The sequence below is a fragment of the Schistocerca serialis genome, chromosome 6 (assembly GCF_023864345.2).
Source record: "Schistocerca serialis cubense isolate TAMUIC-IGC-003099 chromosome 6, iqSchSeri2.2, whole genome shotgun sequence".
NCBI lineage: Eukaryota > Metazoa > Arthropoda > Insecta > Orthoptera > Acrididae > Schistocerca > Schistocerca serialis.
Window position 1 is genome coordinate 699,375,275 of NC_064643.1, and position 14,259 is coordinate 699,389,533.

Genomic DNA, 14,259 nt, shown 5'->3' on the forward strand with positions numbered 1-14,259 from the left:
TAGTCTAGCTGATCTCTTAGAATACCTGCCTTTTTCGTTGCAATGGAACACGTTCTTCATGCACAATGACGATTCTCTTGTAACACACATCGTCTCATAAACAATAAATTCAGCAAAAAATGAATGGGAAGAGTTGGATCATACTCCTTACCTTCTCACTCTCCGAACCTAAACGCACTAGACTTCTATTTGTGTGACTCTAGGAAACCGCGTTCTATCGAAACCCCACACAATCTACAATGTGGCCGCAGTCTGGAAGACTCAGAAACCATGCGAACACTTAACAGACCGATCACAGCATCAGGAATTCACTATAACGGCGGATGCTGCGCTTGTCAAAACTAGCACAGGACGCTCTGAACTTTTTATGAAAGAAGTAGTTTCGTCAGATCCTCTGATACGTTCAGTTCCTTTATGTTTCCCATGATTAGTGTACTATGAGTAGTTGCAGAAAACAGGTTCTGAGACAGAAATAAAGGCATTCCATAGCCACTTCCATACGTTTTCATCTTTTATGTGTGAAACAGGTGGGCGTACCGTTCAGTTGCGCTCTGTTTTTTGGTGATTTTGGCGTGATGCCTCTGTACACAACAAGATATACACTTTACATTAAGCCGCACGCAGTCATGCGGTATACGTGGTCACGTCGACTTGCGTTTTACTGGAAGAAAATGCGACGAGCACACAAATTTCTACCACTGTATTGCCATCAAAGCTCACAATCAGGATACGCCGACGTATGTATGCTCAAGCGCAGATGCTCACGGTCTAAGGGAGTGGATGCAAAGGAACTGATCACGAAAATTTAACGGCGTTTATATACGTTTTTAGAGTTTACCTTTACACTGTTATATTATTACTGTGGACATTTTGCATGGATGAGTTTGTTGAAGAATATTCTGATGATCAAAGCACATACCTTTTAAAGCACTAAATTAATGCTTTTCATTGTGTATGATTGAGCTACAGTTAGCTTTGACTGTTACATCAGCCATATTTTGTATTTCTTCCAGAAATAGCGTACCCAAGATCTAAGTTAAGAAGGGACAAATCATGTCATGTCTCGTTTGAACGGAATCGCGCTGTTGCTACGGTCACAGGTTCTAATCCTGCCTCGGGCGTGGATGTGTGTGCTGTCCTTAGGTTTGTTAGGTTTAAGTAGTTCTAAGTCTAGGGGGCTGATGACCTCAGATGCTGAGTCCTATAGTGCTCAGAGCCATTTTTGAACCGTCTGAACGACGAAATACTGTAAACGAAACCTGTATAATGTTACTATCTCAATAACCAGTTGAATCGTCCTAGTAGTTATTGACAGTTTGAAAGAATACTATGTGGCCACACTGCCTTACATACAAGCCCGAAAACTTGAAACCTTGGTATACTAATGCGTTTTTCCACACACCTCCGTTCAATTCCACTCCTGGCCCACACGAAGGTCTGCACTGCACACTGTCACAGCTCACTGAAGTTACTTTAACAAAGCTGAAAGTTTCCAAAATATAAACATCGCTTTACTGCAGCAGCGGGCTCTAGAGCAGAGGGGATTGCACGATGAATTAAAGTCCTTTTTCGGGATACCCAGTGCCTGCATAAGCTTTTAAGATGGTTTCCGTTAACAGATAAAGAGGAGATGTTACTACGATTCCGGGAAAATTTTTCATGAGCTGTAGATTAATTTACGCATCTACATTTATTTCAAAATGAACTCACTCTTGGAGTTACTTCTGGAGCTCACAGCAACCAGCAAAGGGAAACATCAGCCCACTGACCAAATCCTGAGTATAAACAACAACCAAAATTCAGTCTTTGGTAGGAAAATTGCAAAGAAAAGCATTACGAAAACCTACATCATCAACAGGTCTCTAATATTAGTCCCTAGCAAAAGTATTGGGTGGTATACGAATAGGAAGGAAGGAAAATGGTCGACAACGAGTTAATTACAGAGGAAGCTCGGATTGTTTCAAAGAAGGGGAAGGGAATCGGCCACGCTCTGTCAAAGGAAACCTCTCAGCATTTACCTGCAACGACTTAAGCAAATAACAGAAAACCTAAATGCCGGCCGCGGTGGCCGTGCGGTTCTAGGCGCTCCAGTCCGGAGCCGCGCTGCTGCTGTGGTCGCAGGTTCGAATCCTGCCTCGAGCATGGGTGTGTGTGATGTCCTTAGGTTAGTTAGGTTTAAGTAGTTCTAAGTTCTAGGGGACTAATGACCACAGCAGTTGAATCCCATAGTGCTCAGAGCCATTTTTAGAAAACCTAAATCTGGATGGCCAGACGCAGATACGAACCGCTTTCCTCCAGAATGAGTCTGATGCGCTAGTTACTTCACCTTCTAGATCGTTTGGTGTACAAAAGGAAACAATACAAACGATCTCCCAGCACAGCATTATCGTCGAAAACGTAGACGTTATCCTCGCAAAATATCGTTTGTGAAGGATAATTCACACTCATTTCAATTCGAAAGAGGCAGGTTAGACTAAACAGAGATGTTGATGGGAAAATATTGAATAAATACACATGCCCATGTGACCCCCTAGTTCTAATCAGTTCACAGAATTGAAAAATGACTATTTGATACAAAATTGCGATCGTTACTAAGTAATACATAAAGAGAAACCGCACAAAACCACTGGAATAAAGAAGCCAGTTAGGAAAGACAGATTCTTGAGTTCTCCAATGTATTTCATGCACAAGGCATGCTTACATCGCAGCAGGGAAAACCACAAATGAGGTGATCTAGAGTTTGCGTCCGTCTTCCTCGGGCACCGGAACAGAACTCTGTTATTCAAATGTTTTTTTTTCCATTGCGGTCCGTGCTTCATCTCTGTGATGTCAAAGAATTGGTGAGCCGACAGCCGGCCGCTTGTCGATTCAAATAGGTCTGGACACCGTGGGATCTATACCTAACACATATCTTTGGGATGCCGTTTGCCAACAAATTCGTCTGAGGAACAGTTTTATCGCAATAATGAAGCAATGCGGGAAACCACATTTCAGTTTCTGAGATTTCACCTCTCCTGTCTCTAAGTACACTCGCTGCTCCTCAGTACACATAAAATCATGGAACATGTATTATGCTGAATATTTAAGACGTTTTCGATAACGAAAATCTCCTCTATAAAAATTAACATGGATAACGCAAACAGAGATCCCGCGAAACTCAGCTCACTCTGTCACTTCATGAGACCAACAGCTCCGTAGAAGACTGCTCTCAGGTTGCTGCTGTGTTCATTGACTTCAGGAACGCATCTGACACCGTCCCGCACTGCCGTTTAGTGAATAAAACAAGTGCTTATCGAGTATTGAAGCAGATTTGCCACTAGATTCAACGCTTCCTTACAGCTAGAACTCAAAACGCCCTCATTTACGGAACAAAACCGACAGACGTGTCATAAGACCATTACTGTTTACATTATACACTCCTGGAAATGGAAAAAAGAACACATTGACACCGGTGTGTCAGACCCACCATACTTGCTCCGGACACTGCGAGAGGGCTGTACAAGCAATGATCACACGCACGGCACAGCGGACACACCAGGAACCGCGGTGTTGGCCGTCGAATGGCGCTAGCTGCGCAGCATTTGTGCACCGCCGCCGTCAGTGTCAGCCAGTTTGCCGTGGCATACGGAGCTCCATCGCAATCTTTAACACTGGTAGCATGCCGCGACAGCGTGGACGTGAACCGTATGTGCAGTTGACGGACTTTGAGCGAGGGCGTATAGTGGGCATGCGGGAGGCCGGGTGGACGTACCGCCGAATTGCTCAACACGTGGGGCGTGAGGTCTCCACAGTACATCGATGTTGTCGCCAGTGGTCGGCGGAAGGTGCACGTGCCCGTCGACCTGGGACCGGACCGCAGCGACGCACGGATGCACGCCAAGGCCGTAGGATCCTACGCAGTGCCGTAGGGGACCGCACCGCCACTTCCCAGCAAATTAGGGACACTGTTGCTCCTGGGGTATCGGCGAGGACCATTCGCAACCGTCTCCATGAAGCTGGGTACATCCAAACCGTCATCGAACCCATCGTTCTACCATTCCTAGACCGGCAAGGGAACTTGCTGTTCCAACACGACAATGCACGTCCGCAAGTATCCCGTGCCACCCAACGTGCTCTAGAAGGTGTAAGTCAACTACCCTGGCCAGCAAGATCTCCGGATCTGTCCCCCATTGAGCATGTTTGGGACTGGATGAAGCGTCGTCTCACGCGGTCTGCACGTCCAGCACGAACCCTGGTTCAACTGAGGCGCCAGGTGGAAATGTCATGGCAAGCCGTTCCACAGGACTACATCCAGCATCTCTACGATCGTCTCCATGGGAGAATAGCAGCCTGCATTGCTGCGAAAGGTGGATATACACTGTACTAGTGCCGACATCGTGCATGCTCTGTTGCCTGTGTCTATGTGCCTGTGGTTCTGTCATTGTGATCATGTGATGTATCTGACCCCAGGAATGTGTCAATAAAGTTTCCCCTTCCTGGGACAATGAATTCACGGTGTTCTTATTTCAATTTCCAGGAGTGTACATAGATGATGTAATAAAAACGTCGGACGCTCTTTAAAGATGTTTGCATATGGTATGGTTCTCTATAACAAAGTTGCAACCCCAGACGATAGTAACAATTTGCATAACAACCTTCAGAGAATTGACGAATGACGCAGGCTCTGGCAGCTAAGCCTCAACATAAATGAATGTAACATGTTGTGCACACATAGGAAAAGAAATCCACTACTGTAAAGGTACGGTATTGATGGCGATTAGCTGGAAACAGCATCTACCGTAAAATATTTCGGAGTAACTAGCAAGAGTGATCTTAAGTGCAATGACCACTTAAACAAACAATGGGGAAGAAGACGCCAGACTCAGATTCATAACAAGGATCTTAAGGAAATGTAACTCATCCACGGAAGAAGTAGCTTACTGGATCTTGTTCGACTGATGCTTGAGTCTTGTTCATGTACCATGGATCCCTACCAGGTAGGACTCATAGGAGAGATACAGCAGATACAGTGAAGAGCAGCGCGTGTCGTCACCAAAGCGTTACGGAGATGCGCAACAAACTCCACTGGCAGACGTTACAAGAGAAGCGCTGTGCATCACGCAGAGATTTATTTTTGACATTTCGAGACAGTACATTCCGGAAAGAGTCGGGCGACATGGTACTTCCCCCTTCATACGTCTCGCGTAATGTCCACTAGGGAAAATACGGAGGCTTACCGACAATCATTCACCCCACGAGCTATTCGCTTGTGGAACATGGTTGGAGGGCCTCAGTTAGTAGTACAAAAAGTACCGTCTACGGCGAACCGTTAGGTGGCTTGCAGAGTATGATGTAGATGTTCTAGCTTTCTACAAATTAGTGCACATCCCTGATTAAAACGGATTCGTCTGTCTGCCTGCTAAGGCAGGCATGAGAAGCCAAATTTTTAGTTATTTTGTTGGGAAGAGACAATACGAGTAGCATAATGTAATCACTGATGAAATATTAGACTACATCCAATGACTTAAAAGAGTCGCTGTCAAACAATAAATGTATACGAGCCCTAATAATATACTTTCACGGCTAACAACTTGCCCTGATAATTCTGGGAGGTAAATAATATTTCCTGTTGAAAGATACATCATTAAAAAATTTGGAAATTGGAAAGAGACCTATCTTATATGTAAACGGTGGTTATTTCAATACTTCTTGGCCACTGACACGAAATACAAGGTTGGACAGATGATGGTCAGGTCATGGAGAAAGTGTCATCACATCTGTCTCTAAGTTGATCGTAGGTTGTGTTCCAAAAATGAAAGGCATAGAGACGGAAGTGATGACATTTTCTGCAGGAATTGACCATCGTTTTGCAGGATAATGCTCAACCACATACAGTGATATCTGTTACTGATTTGTTTGACTGATGGGGCTGCTAAGTGCTATACCACCTACTGCACTCCCCTGACGTAAGCCCTCGTAAGTTTAACTCGATTTCTAAACTGAAGGAAACACTACACGGCATTCACTTCACAACTGCTACAAATCGTCGGGCAATAGATCGCGCTGCTCGAACTGTCAACACAACTGGCACTGCTAAGAGTATCCTACGACTTCCACATCGCTGGCAACGGGCTATACACAATGACGGTGACTACTTTGAAGGTCAGCAACACTTTGAAACACGTATCTGTTTTGTACGAGCTGTAAATAAATAGTTTCCCCTACTAAAGTTCCAACCCTCGTACTTATGACTGATACGAGAGGCTGCGTAACGTTGTGGGCGCGCCGTGTACGGTGCGCGGGTTGCCTCCCTAGCAGGCGCCGGCGTGTCGCGGCGCCTCGAGCTGTGCGGGCTGCGGGGTGCGGCGGGGCGTATCGGCCATCAATCTGAGTGGCAGTCAGAAGAGAGCGGTGGTTTTTACCGGCGCCGCCCAGTCACGGCTCGTTGGCGCGCTAACCGATCTGATGGCCTGTCGTTCCACCACAGAAAGACGACGAGCGAAAACCTCCAAACGATTCCTGTTCCCTCGTAACGGCTTCTCGCGGCGTTCAGGAATCTGATACAGAACCCCTTAAGTGATAGTACATGCCAGGCAAGGCGGATTTAGTGGACCGATAAGGCAACTAAAGAATCTTTAACACAAATCGGTCTGTTTCTCTCACAACTTGTTTAGTGAAATTATTTCAGTCTACGGGTGATGATCGCAGTTTTGTTAAGAGTGTGAAGGTCACATTCGAAGCCCAGCAACATATGAATCCGTCAAAAATGGAACGGAATAGCAAGATCCTTAATATTTTCCATTTCTGAGTGCCTTGATAACGAACTAAAATCAAGCGAATCATCTAAAGATGGAGCTAAACGTAACAAAGGGTTTGTAATTTATAAGTATAAAAATTAATAAATTGTTGTGGATTTTTTTGTTGTTTTAAAAAATTTTAACATGTAGTAATTGCCAGGGGTCCTTACAAAAATTGTTATTGTAGGCTTTCGTATCCCACTGTCATAGCTGTAGTATAAGAAGAAACGAGTATCGAACAAAATGTGTGTGTGAATTCCTAAGAGACGAAACTGCTGAGGTCATCGGTTGCTAGAGTTACACACTACTTAAACTAACTTATGTTAAGAACAACACACACACACCCATGCCCCAGGGAGGACTCTAAACTCTGGCGGGGAGCTCCGCGTAATCCGTGACATGACGCCTCTAACAGCGCGGCCACTCCGCGGGGCGAGTACCTAACACATTTTCTGTACTTGACAGAGTGACTGGCTATGTACAAATTTATTGGATGGATAAAGAGAACAGTAAACTCATCAAGTTTGTATTTGGCATTCTTCTGCAAAGAACTTAGGGTTCATTCTAGACTATCAAGCAGGCTGGACTGTTCACGCAACTGCAGTCAGTAAGAAGGTGCCATTTTTGCCGCTTCCATTACAGAAATATAAAGAAGTATTTCATTTCAAGCTTAAAAAGAAGTTCGTAGAGGCACTGACACTTCCCATACAACACTGTGATGATGATGCTCACCAAACACTGTCGTATGAAAGCTCACACAAGTTAGAACTATCTATGACTGATAGTGTGGGATATATCTGTGACGAACGCTATTTTGACCATCACTACTGCCTACGAAAAACTATCTTGGCTGCATGCCGATAAGCGTAGAAACTGCCACACCCTGTGTTTGCTCCTTATTGTCTTCTCAATCATTGCACTCGCTCCTAGTTATCTTCAACTGTTACTCTACTATCTGAACTGCACGGCAGATCTACTCGTTCTCAACAAAGTAAAATCCTCTCTCTACCAACACATAACACTGCCATCTCTCTTAAACATTTTATGTATCAGGAGCCCGACTTTCGAACAGTCTTTCTCAAAAAATCAGAGAAACGAAATGCATTCCAAACTTCAAAAGACAGTTAATGGCCCCCCTTCTATCACAATAGCCGTCCCTCTCGTACACTAGTGTGCAGCTCACTCTCGTCAATCCCCTTCCCCTAAACTTGAACTTCCCACTATTCGGTAGAGTTCTTTATTTAAACCCCGTTCTGTCCTAACTGCCACTGGCGCTGTCATCCTGTCTTCCCCACTTTCTTTCCATTTCTGCTACTGTAATACTAAATATGTATGCAACTGTGCTAATATAATCTATATTACACTTAATGCCCGGTACTGTTATCACTGTTGTTATTAGTGACAAATATTATTTTCATTATTACTATGATTGAAAATTATTATTATAATAATAATGGAACAAAACCATTATAACAGATAAAACAACACCACGTAACAAACCTGACATCATACTCACCAACAAAAAGAAGAAATTAACACAACTAATCGAAATATCCATACCCAATACAACAAATATACAGAAGAAAACAGGAGAAAAAATTGAAAAATACATCCAACTGGCTGAGGAAGTCAAGGACATGTGGCATCAGGATAAAGTTGACATTACACCAATTATACTATCAACTACAGGAGTCATACCACACAATATCCCCGAATACATCAACGCAATAAAGCTACATCCAAACTTATACATACAACTACAGAAATCTGTAGTTATTGATACATGTTCAATTACCAGAAAGTTCCTAAATGCAATGTAACATATACCGTATAGTTAAAAGGATGCCACGCTTGATCAAGGTCCGCGTTACTTTTCATTTTTAATCAGACATAACATCTGAGAAAGGTTTTCTCATAATAGTAATAATTGTTATTATTACAACTCTGAATATTTTTGTAATATCTTTGGTACACGTTGTTCCTGGTCACATGTAAGAGAGGGCTTTACAATTCTAATCTGGTCAGGTTAAATAAGCAATAAGTACATATTAAATAAATTGAAATGTTCTATGTGTGCCCCTCTATTCTCACGACACTTGTTCTAGCGTTAGCCAAATTCGTTGCATACTTTATGTAGCAACACCATGCAAATGGTCATCACAGCGTCACTGATGCTTTCTCCGAGTTGTTCCACTGTTCTTGGCCATGAAGGTACGTAAACAGCGTCCCTAATATACCCTCCAAGGAAAAAGTCACAAGACTTTTGGTGAGGCGTCCCAGAGGTCGCATTATGTTCACCTCTACACTCCGTTCAGCGATGTGGAAGTTCATCGTTTAGGCACGACGAATACTTATACTTCGGGGAGGACGTACTCCATCTTATTGAGAGATGAAAATCTCGGAATCTGCAGTCGGTTGTGGTAACAACAACTACTACAACAAATCAAAGTAAGAGGTACTTCTCACAGTCTTCTCACAGCAGAAAAACGGCCAAACAGCTCCGTTTGTGACACTTCACAGAAAACATCAACCTGCGGCAAATCTCGTTCATGAGATCCAATTTCATGAAGATTTTCAGTTTCTCACACTCTTACAATGTGGAAGTTAACATTCCCAGATAAATGAAAGGTTGGTTCCTAGCTAAACTCAATCTTGGAGGCGAAATGGGCATCCTCAAGTGGTTCCTGCATTGTGATGCAAAATTGAAGGCGCCGGCCATAATCATACGGTTGGAATTGATGCAGGAGATGCAGACGCTGCGCTTTGAAATGTAACCACCATACCAAAATCTTCCACAAAATTTCTTGCGGTACTCGCAGTTTGTGGCACGTGCAGCCAATTGATTTTTTTTTGGACTTTGTGCGAAAATTTCTATCGCACTTTTCGCGGTTGCATCTGGTACATTTGATCAACTGATACTTTTCTCTTCATAGAGACAACATTGTTGATACCAATGCACAGTTCTCTGTTTACACGGTGTTTTTTCCCAAAGATCCGTAAGAATGCACACTGCGCTGTTGTAACAGATAAACGTCAAGCAACAACTAAAACTCTCTTCGTGATTTGTCACCCTTTCGTCAAGTCAGTGCACTCGTTACACCAGTTGCTGGGCAGAATGCAAAATCGGTGATTTTACCGTTCTGCTCAGCATCAATCATATTAGTAGTTGTAATATTGAGAGAAATAGAAATTTGAAAACGAATGGAGCCTTCATAGTAGTCCTCAATCAATATGAGAGTGCCGAAACACGTCATAGGACACGGCGGTAAGTAGAAGAAATAACGAGTTCAAGAAATCAGTAAAGTGTAGTGAAGACAAAAACGATATAGAGCATCTTCCGGTTCATATATTTATGTTACATTGCAAAAAAATTATATTTTGAACATATTTGCCTGAAATACACCGACTAGTTAGAGTATCTTAGAAGACCATATCAAACCCTTTAAAGAGAAAAAAGTTATTGTTAGTGGCTCTAAGAGCTCGTAACTAACAGAACAGAGTACATTGTCCTCGACAGCGAGAGTTCAACAGTGGCAAGGGTATCGTCGGAAACAACCCAGAGAAGACCGGTAAAATAAAAGGAAATGCCGTGTGGCCAAGACCTCCCGTCTGGTAGACCGTTCACCTGGTGCAAGTCTTTCGAGTTGACGCCACTTCGGCGACTTGTGTGTCGAAGGAAGACTGGTAGGACGGCTATTATTTTCTATATACTCGCATACAAATGATCTAGCGGACAGTGTGGGCAGGAACCTGTGGTTGATTGCTGATGATTCTCTAGAGCACGGGAAGGAGTCGTCGTTGAGTTACTGTACGAAGATTTAGAGAAAATTGCTAGTCGGTGTAATAAATGGCAGCTAGCTCTAAGTGTGGCAAAAATGTAAGTTAATGCAGATGAGGAGGAAAAAAAAACTATAGCGTTCTAGTACAGCATTAGTAGTGTGCCGATTGAAACAGTCACGTCAGTTAACTATCTAGGCGTATCGTTGCAAAGTTGTATGAGTGGAATGAGCATTAAAGGATTGTAGTAGAGAAGTCGACGGCTGACTCCTTTTTATTGGGAGAATTTTGGGAAAGAGTGGTTGATCTGCAAAGGTTACGCCATATAGAACACTAGTGCGACCCATTGTTGAGTACTGTTCGGGTGTTTGGGGTCCGCACCAGATCGGGTTACAGGAAGACATCGATGAAATTCGGATGCGGACTGCTAGATATGTTAAGGGTAGGTTCGAACAACATGCAAGGGGAAGCTAGAGGAACTCAAATGGGAATTCCTGTGGAGAGGGTGGCGTTCTTTTCGGAGAGTGCTGTGGGCAAAGTTTAGAGAAATGTCATTCGAAGCTGACCTCATGACAATCCTACTGGAGCCGAAATATATTTCGGGTAAGGACTACGAAGGTCAGGTAGGAGATATTAGGGCTCATACAGAAGGATCCAAACAATCGCTTTTCCTCGCAGGATATGCGAGTATAACAGAAAAGAAAATGACAATTAGTGGTATTGTGCACCCTTCGCCAACCACCGTAGGGTGGTTTGCCAAGTGTGTATGCAGATGTAGATGCTTGGAATTATATTTTAACTCCTAACACCGCAATGATGTTTGGTCAGGAGTTAAATGAGAATAAAGTTTTCTCTTCACAAAGTCACGCAGTGGAGCTATGTTTGCATGTGTTAATTACTAGCTCGTCACTATCTAGAAAACACCACAGCAAAGCTTTCCTATAGGAGTAGCTACAAACACATTGAGAAATATCTCTTCATTGGAGTAGGTGATTCCAAAGAATTACACCCGTACTGTACACCATCTTTTGTACAAACAATAACGGAATAAGAAATATTCTCATTTCGTAGAAGACAGCACAGAAAAACCTTGTAACTGCGCTATTTATTTTTCACAGCTCGCTAACAACAACAGAAGTCTCTCTCGGGAATCACTTGGCAATCATTCAAGAACTTACTGTTCGATACATCACTATGAGATGCTGAAAATACTGCACCCTATGGTAACAGTAATACTTGCTGCAAGTTACTCGACATTTGATACTTGACAGTACGGTATCAGTGTAAAGCTAATTGTAATTTAAAACCATTAGCAGAGATGGCTCTAGAAAAGCAACTATAATATGGGACTGACCTTGTAGGTGCCGAGGTTCTTGACGGAGCACGCCAGCTTCACGTTTCGGCCCGCCGGCACTGTGATGTTCTCGATCTGCTCTGTGAACTCCGGGTCTTCCGTTGGCGCTGCAACAAAGGTATAGAGATTAGCATGCCGCAGATTTTACGTAAGGCTGAAAGACACTTAACGCCACTTACTCTCAGGTGACAAAATTCATGGGATAGCGATACGCACATATACAGATGGTGGTAGCATCACGTACACGACGTATAGAAGGGCAGTGCATTGACGGAGCTGTCATTTTCACACAGCTGATTCATGCGAAAGGTTTTCCGACGTGATTATGTCCGCAAGACGAAAAATAACAGACCTTCAAGGCGGAGAGGTACACGCAGCTAGATGAATGGGACATTCCAATGCAGAAATCGTTTGACAGTTCAGTATTCCGAGTTTCACAGTTTCAAGAGTGTGCCGAGTATACCAGACTTCCAGCATTACCTTCAACCACGAACAACTCAGTGAGCATCGGTCTTCAGTTAACGACCGAGAGCAGCCGTGTTTGCGTAGAGTTGTCAGTGCTAACAGATAAGCAACAATGCGTGATATAACCACAGAAATCAAGATAGGACGTACGGCGAACGTATCCATTAGGACAATGCGGCGAAAGTTTGCGTTAGTGGGCTACGGCAGAAGACGACAGACGCAAGTGACTTTGCTAACGGCACGACAAAGCCTGCAGCGCTCCTCCATATCGACAAGGGATTGTGCCGGCTAGTCGTGGCTCAATAACGCTGTAGAATGTGTTTACATAGAGCGGACTGGGTCCTCTTGTGCAGCTGAACCGATCATTGATTGGAAGTGGTTATGTTCGGCTACTTGGAGACGATTTGCAGCCATTCATGGTCGTTATGTTCCCAAATAGGTGAAAAGACGCCATGTCACCGGGCTACAATTGTCCCTGACTGGTTTAAGGAACACTCTGGGCGATCCGAGCGAATGATTTGGCGATTGAGATCGCCCGACATGAATCCCATGGCACATATATGGGACATGATCGAGAGGCCAGTTCGTGAACAAAATCCGGGACGAACAACACTTTCAGAGTTATGGACGAGTTGCTGCAATACGCCGCGACAAAGGATGTCCGACACGATATTAGAAGGTACCTCATGACTTTCGTCACCTCAGTATATGTAAGACTAGTTTTACATTTTTAATAATATCTCCATCTACATGGGTACTCTGTAAATCACATTTAAGTTCCTGACAGAGGGTTCATCGATCCACCTTCACAATTCTCTGTTATTCCAATCTCGTACAGCGCGCGGAAAAAACGAACACCTATATCTTTCCGTGCGAGCTCTGGTTCCCCTTATTTTGTCGTGGTGATCGTCTTTCCCTATATAGGTCGGTGTCAACAAAACCTTTTCACATTCGGAGGAGTAAGTTGGTGATTAGAATTCCGTGAGAAGATTCCGTCGCAACGAAAAACACCTTTCTTTTAATGATGTCCAGCCCAAACCCTGTATCATTTCTGTGACACTCTCTCCCATATTTCACGATAATACAAAACGTGCTGCCCTTCTTTGAACTTCTCGATGTACTGCGTCAGTCCTATCTAGAAAGGATCCCACACCGCGCAGCAGTATTCTAAAAGAGGACGGACAAGCGTAGTTTAGGTAGTCTCCTTAGTAGATTGTTACATTTTCTAAGTGTCCTGCCAATAAAGAGCAGTATTTGGGTAGCCTCCCCCACAACGTTTTTCTCTGTGTTCCTTCCAATTTAAGTTGTTCGTAATTGTAATACCTAGGTTTTTAGATGAATTTGCGGCGTTTAGATTAGACTGATTGATCGTGTAACCGAAGTTTAACGAATTCCTTGTAGCACTCATATGGATGACCTCACACGTTTCGTTATTTAGGGTCAACTGCCAATTTTCGCACCATTCAGATATCTTTTCTAAATCTTTTTGCAATTTGTTTCGATCTTCTTATGACTTTATTAGTCGATAAACGACAGCATCGTCTGCAAACAACCTAAGACGGCTGCTCAGACTGTCTCCTAAATCGTTTATATAGATAAGGAACAGCAAAGGGTCTATAACACGACCTTGGGGAACGCCAGAAATCGTTTCTGTTTTACGCGATGACTTTCCGTCAATTACTACGAACTGTGCCCTCTCTGACAGGAAGTCACAAATCCAGTCACATAACTGAGACGATATTCCATAGGCACGCAATTTTAACACAATCCCGTTCTCTGGTAGTGTCAAAAGCCTTCCGGAAGTCCAGAAATACGGAATCGGTCTAAAATAGCCAGTCAATAACACTGGACACTTCATGTGAATAAAGAGCTAGTTGTGTTTCACAA

At 43.5% G+C, this 14,259-nt stretch overlaps 1 protein-coding gene across 1 annotated transcript in view; it reads right to left on the reverse strand.

Moving 5' to 3' along the window:
- The window catches only part of LOC126485037 (lachesin-like), an 897,349-nt gene extending 884,710 nt beyond the window's left edge, over positions 1-12,639 (reverse strand). Inside the window, exons 1-2 of the mRNA XM_050108642.1 lie at positions 12,615-12,639; positions 11,908-12,014 (exon numbers count right to left, since the gene is read on the reverse strand). Coding sequence (XP_049964599.1) covers positions 11,908-12,014; positions 12,615-12,639 — 132 coding nt within the window. The remainder of the gene's footprint in view (positions 1-11,907; positions 12,015-12,614) is intronic.
- Positions 12,640-14,259: the final 1,620 nt, after the last annotated feature.